Source organism: Chlorocebus sabaeus, chromosome 24 (genome assembly GCF_047675955.1).
Source record: "Chlorocebus sabaeus isolate Y175 chromosome 24, mChlSab1.0.hap1, whole genome shotgun sequence".
Lineage (NCBI taxonomy): Eukaryota > Metazoa > Chordata > Mammalia > Primates > Cercopithecidae > Chlorocebus > Chlorocebus sabaeus.
The window spans coordinates 78,582,357-78,601,916 of NC_132927.1; the positions used below are offsets into that span (position 1 = coordinate 78,582,357).

The 19,560-nt window shown below is 50.6% G+C and overlaps 1 protein-coding gene across 23 annotated transcripts in view; it reads left to right on the forward strand.

Annotated features, from left to right (window-relative positions):
- The window catches only part of WDR20 (WD repeat domain 20), an 84,086-nt gene extending 66,977 nt beyond the window's left edge, over window positions 1-17,109 (forward strand). For 10 of the 23 annotated variants that reach the window (XM_037984528.2, XM_073011329.1, XM_037984531.2 and 7 more), the window contains 2 exons: window positions 2,015-3,274; window positions 16,282-17,109. In XM_037984528.2, coding sequence (XP_037840456.1) covers window positions 2,015-3,274; window positions 16,282-16,335 — 1,314 coding nt within the window. In that variant the 3' untranslated portion in view covers window positions 16,336-17,109. The other 13 variants (XM_037984527.2, XM_007987884.3, XM_037984530.2 and 10 more) reach the window with 4 other exon arrangements.
- Window positions 17,110-19,560: the final 2,451 nt, after the last annotated feature.

The following is a 19,560-nucleotide window of genomic DNA, read 5'->3' on the forward strand; positions in this document are numbered from 1 at the left end:
ATTTGATTTGGTTCTGGTGAAATGTAAGGTGCAGGAATTGGGAGCCACTGTACCACAATCAGGACAGCAGTCTGGCTCCCCAGGCCTGAGTTAGCTGGTGTAGGCCTACCTGACAAGGCCAGCGATGGAGTGAGCTGTGGACACCCTTAGGCCCTGGGTGATCAGGTACAGTAGTGTTTGTGGAATCAAGAGTGCTGGGGTAGCCTGGGCCCGGTGGGCACAGCAAGGTCTGGCAGATCTGTGATGGGGGAGTGGAGGCCTCTTAACCCACCGTTCACCATCACCATCATCCTTGCACCTCCCTCTACCACCAAAAAAAAGCCCTGCTCTGGCCATGTAAATTATCTGTCTAACCCCTTGCTGAAAAAGTTGCACAAAGGTCTAATGGAAACCCTGCCAGAGCAGCGCTAGGTTTTTAGGTTGTTGGCATTAGTGCAGGTCAGGTGCTGTTTATAGGTTGGTCACCAGACAGGAGGGTAAAGAGGCGGGGGATGAAAATATCGGCTGTGTCCCAAAGACTGGCTTGCAACGTGCCTATTAATTTAAGAGGGCCTGCCATGCCATTTTACAGCAGTAAGCAGGGACACCTGCTGCTGAGTAACCTTTGCCCAATGCATGGTCCCCAGCCCTGGGGCCATATGCTGTGTGGTGTTCAAGCCTCCATTCTTCCTGCCTGGGGTCATTTGTTAGCAACCTGCCTTCTAGGGTCTAATGTTCATGCAGTGAGCTTGCATGGCTCATTAATTTCTTTTCCAGCCGTTCTTTTAAAAATCAGGTCGTCTTATTTCTGTAATTCTCTGTAAAGATGTAGCACACATGGCGGGCACATGGCCTCAAAGCCACCCAGGCAGAAGTTGGCATGCTTCTTGGCAGATTCTGCCCCCGTGTGCCCAGTACCCCTCTGGGACTTGAGCCGGGAGCTCCCCACCTGTTAGGTGAAGTGGTGGCCAACTTACCTGGGGCTGCTGGGCTTCTAAAGGGACACTGTGACTGGGGAGATGGTGCCGTAGAGAGCATTTGGCAGTAGGAGTTTCTAGGTAGAACTTGGGAGTCTTGGAACTTCCGGATGCGTTCTGGTGATGTGATTTTGCGCTCAGACGGTCTAGAAAGGGACCGCCCCGTGGAAGCCGTTGCCACTGGCAGTCCCCATCGCAGGATTGATTGGCAAGCAGGGAAAGAGACTTGTGCCTTTGGCGAGGTGGGTTGGGTATTTTTGCCCTTTGTTATTTGGGTTTTAAAGGCAAGACTACTGACATGTGCCTGTTAAAGAAACACGTCGGTCAGGGGCCCAAAGTTAGCCTGGAGCAGAGTGATGGTGACGAGACACACACTCCCGAATGAAGCGTCAGTGTCTCTCACCGCCAGCACAGAGGGTTTCGAGGAGGCGCTTATGGAGATGCACATGGGGCGGTGCGTGGGAGTGAGGCGGCCTCGGTGGGCCCAGGCTCTGTTTTGGAGTTGTGTGTGCTGCCAGCCGTGGGCTGCGGATTTCACTCCCCACCTTCGAGCCGCCAGAGCAGAGGGGCAGATGGAGCCAGCCCATGACTTACAGTGACAGTAAATGCAGAGAAACGCATTAGGGTGACACAGAGCTCCCCTGGCTGTGAGGACTCAGAGACTTTACCTGCGGGTCATCATAGAGGGGATGCCACATGTAGATGCAGTGACCCCCAGATTCAGACACTCCTACTGTTAAGGAAGAAAGATCCCAGCAGGGCTGTTCCCTTCGCAGTGAATCCTGGGCCTGGCATAGCATCTGGCACTTTGTGGCCCCTCTGCAAATATTTGTTGGCTGCCTGACTCCCTCAGCCTCACACCGGTTTTAGAAAGTAATTCTAAATTACTCCAAAAAGGCCAAAATGCTCCTTGCTGGCTTGGCTGACTGCAGGATAAAATGTGGAGGGCCTGGATGGACTTGCCCCTTCCTACCGGGAAGCACACAAGTTTTCTTGCTGGAAAAGTAGACCTCTGAGACTTCTCCGTTGTGCTAACTTATTCTCCTTTGTCTTCACAGAGACTAATAGACAAGTCACGAGTTACCTGTGTCAAATGGGTTCCCGGTTCGGAAAGCCTTTTCCTAGTAGCCCACTCGAGTGGGAACATGTACTTATATAATGTGGAGCACACTTGTGGCACCACAGCCCCCCACTACCAGCTTCTGAAGCAGGGAGAGAGCTTTGCCGTGCACACTTGCAAGAGCAAATCCACGAGGAACCCTCTCCTTAAGTGGACGGTGGGCGAGGGGGCCCTCAACGAGTTTGCTTTCTCCCCAGATGGCAAGTTCTTAGCGTGCGTGAGCCAGGATGGGTTTCTGCGGGTGTTCAACTTTGACTCAGTGGAGCTGCACGGTACGATGAAAAGCTACTTTGGGGGCTTGCTGTGTGTGTGCTGGAGCCCGGATGGCAAGTACATCGTGACAGGTGGCGAGGACGACTTGGTGACAGTCTGGTCCTTTGTAGACTGCCGAGTAATAGCCAGAGGCCACGGGCACAAGTCCTGGGTCAGTGTCGTAGCATTTGACCCTTATACCACTAGTGTAGAAGAAGGTGACCCTATGGAGTTTAGTGGCAGCGACGAGGACTTCCAAGACCTTCTTCATTTTGGCAGAGATCGAGCAAATAGTACACAGTCCCGGCTCTCCAAACGGAACTCTACAGACAGCCGCCCCGTAAGTGTCACGTATCGGTTTGGTTCCGTGGGCCAGGACACACAGCTCTGTTTATGGGACCTTACAGAAGATATCCTTTTCCCTCACCAACCCCTCTCAAGAGCAAGGACACACACAAATGTCATGAATGCCACGAGTCCTCCTGCTGGAAGCAATGGGAACAGTGTTACAACGCCTGGGAACTCTGTGCCACCCCCTCTGCCACGGTCCAACAGCCTTCCACATTCAGCAGTCTCAAATGCTGGCAGCAAAAGCAGTGTCATGGACGGGGCCATTGCTTCTGGGGTCAGCAAATTTGCAACACTTTCACTACATGACCGGAAGGAGAGGCACCACGAGAAAGATCACAAGCGAAATCATAGCATGGGACACATTTCTAGCAAGAGCAGTGACAAACTGAATCTAGTTACCAAAACCAAAACGGACCCTGCTAAAACTTTGGGAACGCCCCTGTGTCCTCGAATGGAAGACGTTCCCTTGTTAGAGCCGCTGATATGTAAAAAGATAGCACATGAAAGACTGACTGTACTAATATTTCTTGAAGACTGTATAGTCACTGCTTGTCAGGAGGGATTTATTTGCACATGGGGAAGGCCTGGTAAAGTGGTAAGTTTTAATCCTTAATGCTGCACCAGATCTAGAACTTGAATAGGTAGTGACTTTTTTTTTTTTTCCCGTGGGAGGGGTGGGGTGTACAATGAATGTGAATGACACTTCTTATTCTTAATGTAAATCTAAATGCATCAGAGCCATAATTTTGGATACTGCATGCCATGTAATTCTGAATCATTTGATAATTTACCTTAGAGCATTTTAAAAAATATAATCAAACTAATTGCCAGCCAAGTCAGTCATCCTCCTGGGAGTATATAGAGTCCCAAGGTTAGCGCTCCTGTATTAGACTATTTCAATTTTAGGAAAATCATGACCGTGTGGGGAAACAATGACTTTAAAATGCTGAAATTAAAATTTATGCTTTAACTGGAATATTTTTTGCTTAACTACTCAATTAGAATATTGTACACCTGATCAGTGTGTGTTCAGCACAGATGGCCATGAATTGTCATTTATAGTCCAATTTTTTATCTTAATCATAAAATGTTTAGGAATCTATGAAATTTAACTTTAGGAACAAAAAGTTTCGCAGGGTTGATTGATATTATTTTTACATTGTTCTGGCAATCCACAGAAAGAGAAGAGCCTTAATTTTTAAAACCCATTTTAGTCATTTTATGACAATTAAAGTTGTTTAATAAACATCTTTTTTCAAAGAAGCAGTTTGTAGCACTTTGATTGAGATTCTGTGCATAAAAAATACCCACCTCACTCAGAGCCCGGACAGTTCGTAGGAGCTGCGGGCTGAGGACGCCAACAGCGTTGCAGAAGTGCCTCTTGCCACATAAGCGAAGACCTTTTATGTCAGACGCACTTTGCTTGTGTGTTTTCCCAACAAGGGAAAAGGAGTTTTTTGGTTTTTTGCTGGGGGGAGGTGCGGTGGGGGAGGGGGATTGGGTCAGAAAGGCACGTGACTCCTCCGCTCTGTGAGACCCCCCAGGGCTTCCGACTTCTCCCTTACGTGGCCCTTGTTTGGACTTAGTACCCCCCAGAGGAAGCACAAGTGCAGCTTTCCCCTTTCTGTGTTCTTGGATGGCAGCTGTGGCTCCGGGATTACTCTTGGGATGCCGACGCTGGCCATGTGCTTAGGCTTCGTCCTCAGTGGCTCCCACCCCGGCGCCGCAGCCCAAGGCCTGGTGACCTGTGGCTTCCTTGGCAGTGGGAGGCTCTGCTGCTCCCCTGGAGGCCGCAGTGTCACCCTCACCCCCTGCTGCTGCACAGGGAGCTGCTTTTCCAATTCCAGTTTTCACAGTGGGTGAGATGGCCCCTTGAACTCTATGTTCCATGTCAAGATGGTGGTTATCTTCCTTGTTAACTCATTTTGTACATTGAGGTTTTTCTGGTTTGCACACCTTTGTAATGAAGTATAGAGAGAACAATCACTTACACCGGTTTGCATAGTGAATGTGGTTCCGCAAAACGGAGACCTGGTGGCTTTTCTTTCTCTGCAATGTAAAGACCCTGGTAGCTGGAGCAGCAGCTCCCTGTGCTCTTAACGCAGCCCTCCCAGGAAAGCTGGGCCAGGTCCCCAGGCCTGCTTCCCATCAGCAAACATGTCACAGTGGAGCCACCCATCCTGTGCCCATCGTGGGCCTTAACGCAGTGGTTTCTGTTCAGTGTGATGGCATGGCAGCATGCTGCCACCTGGGAACCACAGCAGCCTTCAGGTGTATCTCGCCTGTCTGTGCCTTTCACATCCCTGAGCACTACTTCTAGGAATGTTCGCATCCTCTCTACCTGTGGAATACAGGCCTTTGTTCCTAAAGGTGAACTGATCTAAGGTAGCCATGACAGCCATCCTTGTGGACAGCTTCCGCTTTGGAGGCCAAATTGGGTCATGTGGAGAGATTAGTAATGAACCCTCCATGTGCAATTTTATGTACCTACATAGTTGTAAACATTCAGTTTCAAATGCTTCTGAGGCATTGAGTATGCAGTTTCAAAATTCAGGACTTAGTATTTGGCCTAAATAGAGAGGGGCTGATCCCAGGTAAGTAGCATTTATGGTGACATTATGGTGACCTTGCGGTTCTGAAGGTGTGTCCCACGGACAGGGAAGCCGTGGGGGTGTGGCCCGAGTAACCAGCGTGACCGACTGGGTGCTCTCTGATGTCTCCCCGCTCTTTGTCATTCTCAGTCGCAGTGGCTGGGATGAAAGAGGGATTACAGGGGTACACTGACTGACAGGTGACTTCGGAGTCATTTGCTGATAGGAACCAGGGGTGGGAGAGGCAAGAGGAGGTGGTTATGTTTCCTTTGAAAACAGCTCTGAAGTGTGCTATCTGGTATGGAGGCCCGTGTGTGTCTTCCTCTCCCACCTCCGGTTTTAAACACTATGATATTGTCAGTTTGGGATTTGGGGCTTGATCACAATCTTTTTCTTCCAGTTTCTGCCAAGGAGTGTACTGTCCTTAATGTCTGTCTGGTACCTTGTCTGGGGCCCCTTCATTGTGTCTCCGTGCCCTCCCCAAGGCCCCTCTTGCTGGGTTCAGAGCCCAGTGGAGAGCACTGTGCCAGCCTAGGGAGGGGCTGCCTTTGACTGCATGGCCCGACCCCTGGCTCAGCTCAGGCTGGCCCAGGCCCTGCAGGGTGACACCACTCTGCGTCCACTCTGCCCCCTGACTGCTGCCCCTTTCTTTGACAGCCGGCAGAGCACTTCTGCAGGCAGGAGGACAGGATGCAAGGTGTTCTCCAAGACCAGAACTAAAGGTGCCCGACAGCTTGAGAAGAGGGCACTGGAGAGAGGGGCGGGGAAGTGCCCTCCTCCTCGGCTGTGCTTCTGAGTAATGGCTCCCGCAGACCTGGGGAGGGCCGGGGAGGGGTGGCAACGGTGGTTCCTGGTATCAGGTGTGGAAGGTACAACGCGTGCTGCTAACCCTAAGAGAAATTTGGGGAAAATATTTGTATTTTTCTCACCAAACTTTGAGCTTCCTCATTGAAATTTTTCAGTTTTTCAGCCTAAACATTATTATGAGCAAGAATATGTTTTCTAACCTAATCTGTGGAATAAAACTCAGCATTTGGCAAGAAGAGGCTGTTAACTACTCAGTCAGCATCACTGTTCCAGCGTGTACCAAACCACAGAGGTGAAAAGCTCAGATGAAAGTCAGGTGCATGCTGTGTGGCCGGAGAATCCTGCTCCCACCCGGCACGGGGGTGAGCTGGGCCCTGGGCAGTGTCAGACGCCTTCTGAAGGTGCCAGGCCAGGGCCAGGGGAGCCTCTACTTACCCTACTTGGGTTGGCCCTTTTCACCGGAATTCAGGAAGCCAGGTTTGTGCCGTTACTGTGATGGGGCAGGCTTCCAAACACCACCGGCAGCCCTGGAGCCTTTCTCTGAGGCGTTTTTCTTCTTCAGAAGGGGAAATAAAATTCCCCCAGAGGCCTGGAGAAGGGAGCCTTTGGAAAAGCTTGCCTTCTTTTAAAAGCAAATTCATGTGCAGGAGTAGACACTTTACAAATAACCAATAACCTTGGGGTCGAAATTTGCTTAAATCATGGTAAAGGATGTCATTTCTCTTTTGTGTTGATTGAACCTTCTAGCAATTTGGAAGTGTTCTCCTGTGAACCCTTAACTGGGGACTGAGGGCAAATGCCTTAGAAATGGAGGCGTGGAGAATCAGAAAGGAGCTATCACAATGATTCTTGTCTCACAGGCATTCAGGAATTCTGAGGAAGAATTGCAGTGACAGGACGGGAGTTTTGGCTCTCCACTGGCTGACTTCACCCCCAGGGCCCAGCTGGCACGTGGCCAGGCAGCCGTTTCTCCCCATTTCCTCTACTTCCTGGGGTTCATTTTAAATATTAAAGAAATTGTGAAGTATGAAATTAGTGCTGAAGTTGCCTGAGTACAAGGTCCTCATCACCTCTTGCCTGGGAGGGAGACATTTCCTTTCTTGGTTGAGCGAGCTCAAAGTGTGAGGAGGAGAAAGCCTAGGGGGTGTGGGCGGCTGGAGAAGGGATCCACGGAAACCCAAGCGCCACCTCATGCATGTGTGACTGCCCAAGGAAGAACTAGAAACAGTTCACCTGTGGATTTTCTGGGGAAGGATTCATGGAACACAGCGTCTGGCGTCCAGCTCTGTGGGTGAGGGCATGGCGGGGGATCCAGCGGCCCTGCCCTGCCTCCAGCGCCGGTGGATGGGGGAGGGATCAGCCTCTGACTGTGGGGTTGCACCATGACGGTCGGTGTGCCCTTGGCTGAGGGGTCGCTCCTTAGCAGTGAAGAACCTCCACGTGCGTGGGTAGGGGTCGGGTGACCTGGAGACGCCGCCTCCGGTCTGGTCTGGGTGACAAAGGTGAAGGTTGATAGTCTGCCGCCCTGGCGGCAACCTGCAGGGCCCCCTTGTCTGGAGCACGCCCTTCGCCACGGGCCGACTGGGACTGTCATGTGTTGCTTTAACAAGGTGCCACCACAGTGACCCCAAGTGATGTCCCAGAGGGAGGAGACATGAGTCTGGCAGAAGTGACGTCTGTGGCTTTATATTTAAAAGCACTCTATTCAGCTGTTACCTTTGAAACTCAGAGCCTAGTTACAAACTGTAAGAACGTGCCCTCCGGAAGAGGGAAACTGTCTCTCTGATGTTGATTTTTTTTATTCGTTTCTGCATCTGTTACCCAAACTTTGTGTCATAAATTACTATCCCTTCATTTGAAAGTGTAAAAGAAAAATTTCCTGCATTTTTATCATTTCTGTATACTTGAGTTTATTAAAGATTGTTATGTTAGGCGACACTGTATAAAATTGTATGGGTATTTTGAGCGAAAATCAAAAGTAAAATTCACATGTATTTCCTTTTTTATATTTTCATCTAATTTCTTGACAACTTGAATAAATTTCATAAAGAGCCTTCCTAACATGAAATATTGGTAAATTAAATTCTTAACTGTTGCAATAATTAATGAAGCTTTAATATCAGTATTGTTATTTTATAATTTTAAGGAAATCATGTTTCTGTTTCACGGCTTTGTTTTTTAGCTGTTCCCTTTTCACTGTCACAGCTAACGAGACCTACTACATTTCCTGCATACTTGATATTCTGAAGTACTGTGGGACTGTCCTCTGTATATTGACATTAAATAAACGTGTGTGAGTGAACTGTAAATGTAGATAATTTTCAGTAGTCATTTTCACATCTAAGCTTTAAAAATCTCAGTGAACCAAAACAAGAAAAGTTTTTAAATGTTGTAAAATTAAGGGCCTTGTTAATGTTTATAGAAGAGCCAGCCACCGGAATTGCTCCCTCTGACTTAAGCTGACTGTGTTTCTCATAGTTGGCAGCACACTCGATGAAATGTTCTGCGTCCCAGATCCCGTTTTATGTGGTCCTCCTCTATGCCAACTCCAGTCCGGGAGAAGGACTGTCGATTGGCGTTTCGGCCGAGCTGTGTAGAGGCTTCTGTTTAGTGAGAATGCTGACATTCTGAAGTCTTCCTGGGCCACGAGCTGGCTTTGGTTACATGGACTCACTCTCGCGGATGCTGGACATGCGACATTCTGTCCAGCCACCCGGCCGGCAGCTGGGGGAGTGGAGAAGGTAGCGGCTGGTAAGCTGCTTTTTTTTTTATTTTGCTGTAAGTTCTGGGGTACATGTGCTGACCGTGCAGGTTTGCTGCATAGGTATACATGTGCCATGGTGGTTTGCTGCACCCATCAACCTGTCATCTAGGTTTTAAGGCCCGCGTGCATGAGGTATTTGTCCTAATGCTCTCCCTCCCCTCGCCCCAGGTAGGCTGCTTTCTGTAGGAGCTCTTTTCCTGGCTAGAAGTTCAGTGTTTTCCTCCTCCTCATCTTGAATAGTGTTTGCTTAAGGCTTTGTGCTGGCGTGAGGTTGTCCTGCTGTGGACACCAGGCCCGTCGTCGGTGCAGTTAGCTTCCTACACAGGGCAGTGGGGGACGTTCCATTTGGGATGAGAAGAACTCATGATTTACATTGTCTTACTATGAAATACTGTCCCTCACTCTTGACAGACGATGTGGCTGATCTGAGCTGCGCCCTGGCACCCGCAGGCCTAGCCCCGCTGCCTGAGGTGTGACAAGTGAGGGCGAGCTGGCCTGAGACACAACCCTTCACCAGGTCCTTATGCTCCCATTTAATTGTGACTTCCCTGCTGTGTCATGAGACATCCAGGTCCTGCTCAGCTGCCTCTCCATGTTGGCAGCCGGCTGAGTCCTGTGCTCTGCCTCTAGCACGTTCATCGGGTGGGAACTCCCAGAAGCTTCCTATGGTGCTGTCTCTGGAGTGCTGGCTCGGCAGAGCCTCCAGTGCTGAACTGTCTGCACTTTTTGTCTTGAGTCTGGGCTGCCAAAGCAGAGGCAACATTCAGACCTACAGCTCTGAAAAGCGGCCTCCTGGGGCCTGCTGCCCGCCGCCCGCCGCCCGCCGCCTGCCACAAGAGTGCTCCAGGGCCCTGTTCTCAGCACTGAACAGGGTGTTTTCGTTGGTGTTTTTTGAGACAGGTCTCACTCTGTTGCCAAGGCTGGAGTGCGGTAGCATGAACATGGCTCACTGAAGCCTTGACCTCCTGGGCTCAGTGATCCTCCCATCTCAGCCTCTTGAGTAACTGGGACCATAAGCACACACCACTAAACGCAGCTACTTTTTTTTTTTTAATTTCCGTAGGTGTAGGGTCTTGCCATGTTGCCCCGGCTAGCACCGAGTAGATTTTAAACCCTAAAGACTATTAAGTTGACAGCAAGTTTTTTTTTTTTTTTTTTTTTTTTTTTTTTTTTTTTTAAGAAAACCATGACATTTTGGCCTTTTAAAAATAGCTAGTTTGTACCTTCAAAAAAATAAAAATAGCCAGTTCTCAGCTGGGCGGGATGGCTCACACCTGTAATCCCAGCACTTTGGGAGGCCGAGGCGGGTGGATCACCTGAGCCCAGGAGTTTGAGACCAGCCCAGCCATCATGGCAAAACCCCATCTGTACTAAAAATACAAAAATTAGCGGGGCCTGGTGGCGTGCGCCTGTAGTCCCAGCTACTTGGGAGGCTGAGGCACCATGAGAATCACTTGAACCCAGGAGGTAGAGCTTGCAGTGAGTTGAGATGGCGCCACTGCACTCCAGCCTGGGCAACAGAGCAAGACTCTGTCCTAAAGGAAAAATAGCCATTTCTCCATGTGTGGCTGCTTGTCAGAATTAATGGATTCTGAGCTCAGGGGTCTCTGGAGATGAACAGACCACCTAGAGGCTCTCAGCTCCCCACCACCCCTTCCAGGGTCAGTGGCCTCCAAAACCAGCCTCCCCTTTTAGGTGAGGGGCAGCGTGAGCAAAATCCTCCTTGAAGTTACTCAAGCTCGAAAGGCTTTAGGAGTCCCTTGTTCCTGCCCCACACAGCAGAGAGGATTGCAGGGCCAAGTGGGTCCCAGGAGCACGAGGGCCTCCAGTGACAGCCCGGGCCTGTGCTGGTCTCCGTCAGTGAACGGGATCACGATGAAGGCCCCCTGACTTGCACACATTCTCTCTGATGCTTTTCTTCCACCTTCAGATCACAGCGGAGCCCTTAAATGGTTGTGCCCTTCATTTGCGTGGTCTTTCCCCAGATGTCTGAAAAGCACAATCCTTTTCTCTGGGCGGCTTTTCTCATTAGAGGCCAGGTTGAGTGGCATCTGGGGGAAGTGTGGCCCCTCACTGTGACCTGTCAGTGGACAGGTTAAAGCTGGCAGAGGTACATGGTCCACTGCCCAGCTACAACTGAGGTCCCAGGCCAGACTGCACAGCACGTCTGGGGCAGAGATGGGTCCCGGCATCCCTGGGCTGTGCCAAGGGTCCCTGGCTCTGTGGCTCACGTGCCACTTGTGTGATCTAAAGACTGGCTTCGCATGCCCTGAATAAACCATGGCTGCTTTCTCCAGGTTTGCTTTGGTTCCTTTCTGTCGTGGTCTGTGTCATGAGAATGGTGGGAGTCTTGCAGGTGAGCAGTTAAGGAGTGTGTTCCGAGCTGGAAGTCCTAGTTCTGAGAGCAGGCTAGCCTGGTCATAGTTCTCATCATTCCTGCACCGTCTCTAAAAAGGTATTGCTTTGCAAATAACATTTAACTCATGTTCTCCCCAGGAGCACCTGCCACAGAGGCCAGCATTGGAGCCTCAGGGGCTATGTGCAGGGCCAAGGCTGGCCTTCTCCCTCTGGGAGACGCCAGTGGAGGTGACCTCCACAGCACCCCGGCCAGCTGGCACCAAGCTCCCGGATGTTGTGACTGTGTAGAAGCAAATTCTGTCTTGTGGCACTTTGTCCACAATCTCAGGAGAGAAGTGCTAGTCTGCCTGCCTGCCTGCAATAAAACGGGTCCCAGGGTCTGTCTGTGTGTCACTTTTGTTTGGGTTGGAAAGGGTGACCTTGGGAGTTGAATGACCAGAGAGGGTTTTGAACAGTCCCAGGTGGATGAGGGATGAGCTGGCGCCCAGCCCACACACTCCTCCACATCCCACATTCGTCTCCTTGAGCTTCTGTCTTCTTTGACATTCACAGGCCAGGGGTCGTGGGCGTCGGAAGGGGAAGCTCTCCCAGAACCCAGAGCCAGGAGACTGTCCTGGGCCTGACAGAGCTTCAGGACATGTCCTTTCTCTGATGTGGCCTGTGGCCCTCACAGTCCTGTCTTGCTGTCAGAATCTGCAGTCTGAGCAGCACCTGCAGGGGCAGGAACGTGGCCCTGCTGCTTTATTGTAAATTGTTTTGAACCAAAATATTTTTCCTATATATTCTGGTGCGACAAGGCATAATTCTCTTAACTTAGTATTATAAATTAGAATCAAACCCAAACCAAGAGCTGGAGTATTTTCTATCACTTAATTTTGAACTGAAATCTCTACAGGAATGAAACAGTGACTCTGTGGAGAGCCGAGCAGCTGACTAAGTATTAGAGCCAGGGCTTGCCCCGTTCCTCTCACAGCGTGGGGGCTGATGGGACGCCGTGCAGATTCTCCCTGGGGAACTCCTTTGCCTGATGGCAACTGGTAAAGCCTGGAGCTGCCAGCTGTCCTGCTTCCAGTGCACAGACAGACCAGCGGCTCCTGCACGCTGCTGAGGACAGGTGAAGCGTGCGTGGGCTCCCCTTGCCAGGTTCTCCATTGGCCAGGCCGGGCCTTGCCCCTTTTCTCCCATGAAAAGGAAGCAGAGGAGGACAGGGTAAAACCACGTTCCCTCCCTGAGGAGCAGGCAGATTGGGGCAGCAGGGTCCCTGTCACTGGGAGTCTGACATGGATGAACATTTGGGCAGTGGATCCCCCACACTTAACACGCCTCCCACTGTGCTCTCGAGGGAAGCTGCAGCCTGGATCCTCCCACGGGGGCCTAGGTGTCTGCTGCTCGCCTTCCCCTTCTGCCACCTGATAATCTTTAGACTAAATCACAGACTGACAGAAACAAGGTGGCTTTTTTCCATTTAATTTCTTCTGAATGGCATTTTTTTCCTCTGCTGCCTCCAGTGTTCATCACGGCAAAGTGAGTCCATCTCCAGCAAGTGATGGGTGCAAGATGACGGGTTCATTGACTCGCCCAAGTCCTCACCTGCCTGCAGGGTGCCAAGGCCCCTTCTCTGCCACCCGGAGGGCTCACTGTGTCGCACCCCCTGCTTCTGGGCATGCCTGGCACTGATGCTAACCCAGGGCCGCAGCAGGCCCACTGCACTCCAGGGCTTGTGCCTGCAGGCCTGTCTCCTGGGGCTTGCTGGGTTCACTGCTGGAGAACTGGAGGCCGGACCCACTGGGTCTTTGCTTCGCCTTCCTGTTAACTCCTCTCAGAGACTGCCGTTCTCCCCTTTGCTCTGACAGGCGGGCTCCAGGGAGTCCCTGGTCAAGCACCCTGGGGTCCTCTTGGGTTTTTCACCGGCAGCCAACCTGCTTCCCCAGTGCTCCAGCGTAGGGACCCTGAGTTTTGATCCTGGGCACATTCTCTGCATGGTGATCCATTCTAAAACAATCGTTAACCGGGGTTGACATCAAAAGGGCTAAGGCCTGCTAATGGGAACCCCTAGTTCCCTGCTGTGCCAGTATGGACTACAGAAGGCGAGTTGAGGGCCATTGATTCAAGATGTCTCTGGAAGGTGGGCCCAGTGGAGACTGGGACAGTGGAGGGCATGAGGGTGGTTCTAGTTGGCTCCCAGCTGTCACCACAGCTGGCATCAAGGCGTTAGCCAGCAGAAACTGGAAAATGAGTGTAGTGTACATTTGTTTTGTGCTAATGGGAGAATAGGAAGCCACCTGCAACCCTCAGGTTGGGTCGCTTTCTAGGGGCAGGGCTTTGTAGGGACCAGCGGGTGGAAGCAGCGTGTCCCTTGATATCAGGCTCTGGCAGCCTGGTGGCGGCACCACCTCTGCGTCTCAGCACCCGCCCGCCCTTGGGAGTGATGGAAAGCGGCCTCCCGCTCAGTGAGAGGACATCTAAGGACGGGTGCTGTCCCTCATGGCCGTCACGAGCCATCTGCAGCCACTGAGTATGTAAACCGGGGCCAGTCCAACCTGAAATGTGCCGTAACGTGTCAACCACACAGCACACCTCTTAGACTTCTTACCAAAAAAGTCATTAATAAGTTTTGTATTGCTGAATATGTTATGAAACATCCTGAGTTAAAGAAAATATTAAAATTGGCCGGGCGCAGTGGCTCAAGCCTGTAATCCCAGCACTTTGGGAGGCCGAGGCAGGCGGATCACAAGGTCAGGAGATCGAGACCATCCTGCTAACACAGTGAAACCCCGTCTCTACTAAAAATACAAAAAATTAGCCGGGCATGGTGGCAGGCACCTGTAGTCCCAGCTACTTGGGAGGCTGAGGCAGGAGAATTGCTTGAACCCAGGAGGTGGGGCTTGCAGCGAGCCAAGATCGTGCCATTGCACTCTAGCCTGGGCGACAGAGTGAGACTCCCCCAAAAAAGAGAAAATATTAAAATTAATGTCACTTGTTTTTATTTTCATTTTTTGAGACGAGTCTTGCTCTGTGCTCCAGGCTGGAGTGCAGTGGATCGTAGCTCATTGCAACCTGCATCTCCTGGGCTCAAGCCATCTCCTGCCTCAGCCTCCTGAGTAGCTGGGATGATAGGCGTGCACCACCACACCCGGCTAATTTTTGTATTTTTAGTAGAATACAAAAATTACACCATGTTAGTAGATTACACCATTTTAGTAGAATACAAAAAATACACCATGTTAGCCAGGCTGGTCTCAAATTCCTGGGCTTAAGTGAACCCCCCACCTCAGCCTCCCACAGGGCTGGCTGTCACTTGTTTTTAAGTCGTTAAATGTGCTCCTGGGAAGCTAAACTTAACACAGGACTGGTTCACAGGACACCACCTTCCTGTGGGTGGGGCTGCCTCATACCTGGAGCAGCACTTGCCCCCACCTGGCGCTCTGTGAAAGGGGAGGGAGACTCTGTGGCTGCCAGATGAGGTGGCCCCCTCTCCGTCTGTCCCCAGGCTGGATCACCACCACTTTCTCCCTCTGCCAGGAGTAGATGACTTTTCTGTGGCTGGGGGGAAGGGAGGTGCCTCTTGGTTCAGGAGATTGTCACCTCCTGGACACCACGTAGCTTGTGGAAAGCACTTTCTTCGGGTGCGCGCGGTGATGAAGGCAGAGCGTCCTGTGTTAGAGGCTTCCTTCCTCCAGACTGTCCGTGGCAGAAGTGCGGTCAGCCACCCGCCGCCCAGCTGACCTCCACAGCCTTGATGGGTTTGAGCCAGAAGTATGGGGCATTTGTGGGGTCCTCCACAAGTACAAACAGGGTTCTGTCCCTTTTCAGGGATCCCAGAGGAAAAGTGCTCCTGTAGCCTCTGAGCAGGGGCAGCTGCCACATTCCGTTTGCTCCTGAGCTTGTCTAGGTGAACAGATTTCAGGTGAAGGGAAGTAACGGGATGAAATGACCAGCGGGACAGCCTGCTTCCCGGCTTCCTGCAGCAGCGTGTGGGCGAGGCTGAAGGGCAGTTTCAGATTGTCACCCTCATGTGTCCACACAAGTCCAATGTGTGAGAAGGTAGCAATGTTTGCTTGAGTTAAAGGCTTGTCATTTGTAAACAGTACTCATCAGCCGAAGCCTTCTGCCATGGCAGCTTAGGCTGAGCTGCGTTCCCAGAGCTGAAAATGCGCGCCTTTGGGGCTGCACTGTCGCCATCTTAACGTTCTTCTTCATAAACGAACGCCATGCCTTGATGTAATTTAACTGCCGCCCAATAGTAAATGCAAAGAAATGGAAGTACTCTTTGCTGTGTGGGAAGTTAAACCCTCTTAGGTTTACCTAAGCTCACGCCTGTCTTGCTAAATCTGGGTGAGATTCCCCCTCCCCAGTGAGCCTCTCAGCAGGAGTTGCCCTGAAGAGCCAGAAGCACCCCCCCATTCTTCCAGCTGGCCCTGGTGGGTTGGCCCGCACATCCGTTCTCCACACCCAGCCGCAGCCTCACGGCAAGACTCCTTTGTTCTGGGGCTCCCCCCACCTCGGCCTGGGCCCTCCCATCTCTACCTGTGGGGCCTACACATGTGGACAGCTGCAGCCAGAGGGTGCCATGGCCACACCACCCAACAAAGCAAGAACCCCCCCCAGCAGAGAATGCCCTTTCAAAGGTGTCCCTGAACTCTATCCTTGAAGGCAACCCCTGGCTCCAAGGGACTGGGTGTGCGGTCCAGAACTGTGGGGCCCTGGGCTCAACCCTGGCTGAAGGCGCTGAACACCTCCCACGAGGCACCTGTACCTTTGGGTCAGTGAAACTCCGAAGAACCTGTCCTCAGGTGCCGAGAAACCACTGTCTCCCCCAGGGGCAAGGCCAGCCCTGCCTGCCCTTCTCTTGGACAGTGTTGAGACCACAATATTGCACCCAGCAGGGTTCCAATTCTCTAGGAATTGAACGCAGTGATATGGATAGGAATTAAATAGATGAAGTGGAGGGTTTGCTCCCACACTGGCTTCCACACCAACAGCACCAGTTTTGACCACATGGAGCTGCTGGCAGAGGGCGAGCATGGTGGCTGTCGCCCGTCCGGTGTTTTGCTGGATTAATGTAGACTGCTTTGTTTGCAGGGCTCATTGTCATCCCCAAGCCAGGCCAGTTCTCCAGGTGGAACTGTAGTGTAGCGACCCCACTGCTGCGCGCACAGCCTCCCGGGACTTGGACTCGAGGGAGTGACGAGGAGGAGCCCCAGCTGCGCCTGAGCCGTGCCAGCCGGCAGACCTCAGGCGGTGGACGTCGACGAGGGCTGTGTGGACGGCGACCGGCTCACTCTGCAGCATCGTGCTCCCACTGCTCACCCAAAGAAATTGTTTCCATTTTAAATCGGTCTTTTGGGGCTGCAGTAAAAAATAAGAAATTGAGTTTTCTTACTTTTTACTCTAAAATTCAATGTAATTAAATTTCAAATATATATAATATATACATAGTGTAAAATAGAATGTTTCTTGGACAAGAAATCCCCTGAAATTCAACTGTTATAAATAGTGCTTTCCTGTTTTTGCACTGATTTTTCTATACCTTAGGTGGTCAGAAGACAACCTTGAATGCACTCATACAGAAAATTGTTACTTTCTGACTTAATGTAATTCAGGAAGGCAGATGCTGCAATCACAGATCTAAAAAAATTGTTTGCACTTAAAAACAGTTGAATGCTGGTGGAGTTACTTTGCAGATGGGTACGAACGGCTCACGGCCCTCTGAGGTGCGGTGTAAAGATGCCCTTTTTACCTGTCAATGTTTAATACTGTTATTTTCCAATGCAATCAACTCTGTATTATATGTATAAATAATGTAATTCTGCAATTGGGGAAAACAGTTACTTCACTAGTAATTTTCATCATTTAAGAGTGATATTTCTAATTCACAAAAAAATTAATATTAAAACTACCTTGACTATACCGCTTGTTTATCTTCTGTTAAATTGGCTTAGTCTTTCCTCTACATTTTGGTTGAACTGGTTGGTATGGAATTGTTTTGTCTTTTTCACCCCACGTTACTAGAAGCCCCATCAGTCACACTTGCGACGGGATGTTCAAGAACACGGCTCAGGAGGGCGTGGGCTCCGTGACCGCTCGCAGCCTCACCTGTCTGTGGCCACTGTGGGCAGCTGGATCATGTTTCCTTACAGCTTCGAGTCCTTCTTTTGTCGCTGAAAGCCTGTGACCACCCATAACAGTTTCTACAGTGAGTATGAACGTGGGACATGAACTAGCTAATCAAACTGTTTACCTGATTTTTTTTTTTTTTTTTTTAAGAGACAGAGTCTTACTGTCACTCAGGCTGGAGTGCAGTGGCGTGATCTCAACTCACTGCAAGCTCTGCCTCCCAGGTTCATGACATTCTCCTGCCTCAGCCTCCCGAGTATCTGGGACTATGGTTGCCTGCCATCACGCCCAGCTAATTTTTTGTATTTTCAGTAGAGACGGGGTTTCACTGTATTATCCAGGATAGTCTCGATCTCCTGACCTCATGATCCGCCCGCCTCAGCCTCCCAAAGTGCGGGGATTACAGGTGTGAGCCAACCTGCCCGGCCTTACCTGAGATTTTTCTTACTTGGTTGAACCAGCTCATGAGCATCTATGAGCCTAGGGCATCCCACACCTGCTCAACGAGTTACTAGAATTGCAACAGAATGTGCAGCTACCAAGCAGAAGAATGTTTATTTTTTAAAAAAATATACAACTGGATCCTTTGAAAGCTTTATTTTGTGAGACTTTAAACCATGAAGTGTCTGAAACCTATTTCTGTAATTGATCACATTAAATTGGGGGCATGTCTTTAATTTCGGGCTGTTGAGGGGAGGTATGCTACATTTTCACCGTTTGTATGAATACAGCCACAGAAAACTTCACATCAGCTGAGCCCTCAGTTTAGTTTTCTTCAGGGGAGAGATTAGTTACAGCTTGAGTTTTCAGCCTGCCCCACTCAGAGGCCCCAGCAGGGCCTCTGGATCACGGGGCCATGAACTATGGTGTGAGTCTTCTAGAAAGAGAAATACAAGACACTAAGACTTGCTGTTTTAAATGAAAGAATCAGAATGGATAAATTAGACACATGCAGAGTGACCTCTGTATTAAAATATTAGCACATTTTAGGTACTTTGGTATTTCTGTCATCTTAAAGTACTGATTGCTAGGTGCTGTCAGTTACACAGGAAGCAAAACCCAGGAGGGTCCAAAACAGCTACAGTGAACCGTGGGTGTATTTGGAAGTCAGAAGGAACTACTTTTGAAAATAAGTCTAAAATTATTTTCTGTTTAAGACAGAATCTCACCTATCATCCAGGCTGGAATGAAGTGGTGCGATCATAGCTCATTGCAGCCCCAACCTCCTGGGTTCAAGTGATCCTCCCACCTCAGCCTCCCGAGTAGCTGGGATCACGCATGTGTGCCACCACACCTGAGTAAGTTTTTGGTATTTTGTAGAGATGGGGTCTCCTTATGTTGCCTAGGCTGGTCTCAAACTCCTGGGCTCAAGCGATCCTCCTGCCTCAGCCTCCCAAGATGCTAGGATTATAGGTATGAGCCACCACACCTGGCCAAGTCTAGAATTCTTAATCTGGCAATCTTCCTGGTCATCTCCTTATTCTGTTTCCTGTTTGTGGAAAGTGGCAGGTGGAAATTTAATACCAGGACAATAATTACGTAAAGACTTGAGCAGTTTGGTCGGATGACCCAGCTGTGTCCAAAACTTTTGCTGGCCCCAAGATGGGATCACTCGAGATGGTTAGTCCTAGCTCTGCCCCAGCCCAGTCTGTCACCCTTCGCTGGTTCTGGAGTGCACTTTGCATTTGGCCATCACAGTACTAACGCTGTCAGATATGCCCCAGTTTACTCTAGATGCATCTGTGCCAGGAATAAATCTTTATTTTTATGGCGCTGTTCCTAAGACTGCTCTGTAGCCAAGTCGACCAAGATGACTTCCAAAATCTAACTGCCTCGTAACTGTCCCCACCACTGTCACCATGGACTCAAGCATTCAGCAGGCCCTGGGCAGATGGTAGTGAGGCAGCATCAAGGCTGGTCATGCCCTCACTCAGACGCCCTGGAAAGACGAGCTTCCCTGGTACGATTTGGGTTTTTCTCACTTGCCTTGAACTTCCTTACACTTCCAGTGTTGAAGAATGCACGCTCCTCACGGGATTAGGCCCAGAGAAAGCCAGGAAGAGGTCGGCCATGCCAGGGGTGGGTCTAGCTGGACTCTAGCCGCCTTGTGGCAGGCTGGCTGCACCGCAGGTGTGGGGGCAGCAGAGCAGGAGACGGGAGGTCATGGTCACACTGCTGCTGCCTGTCACACGAAGGCATGCACATCTGAGTGCCAGACGGAGATGGCTGACGGAGATGGCTGAC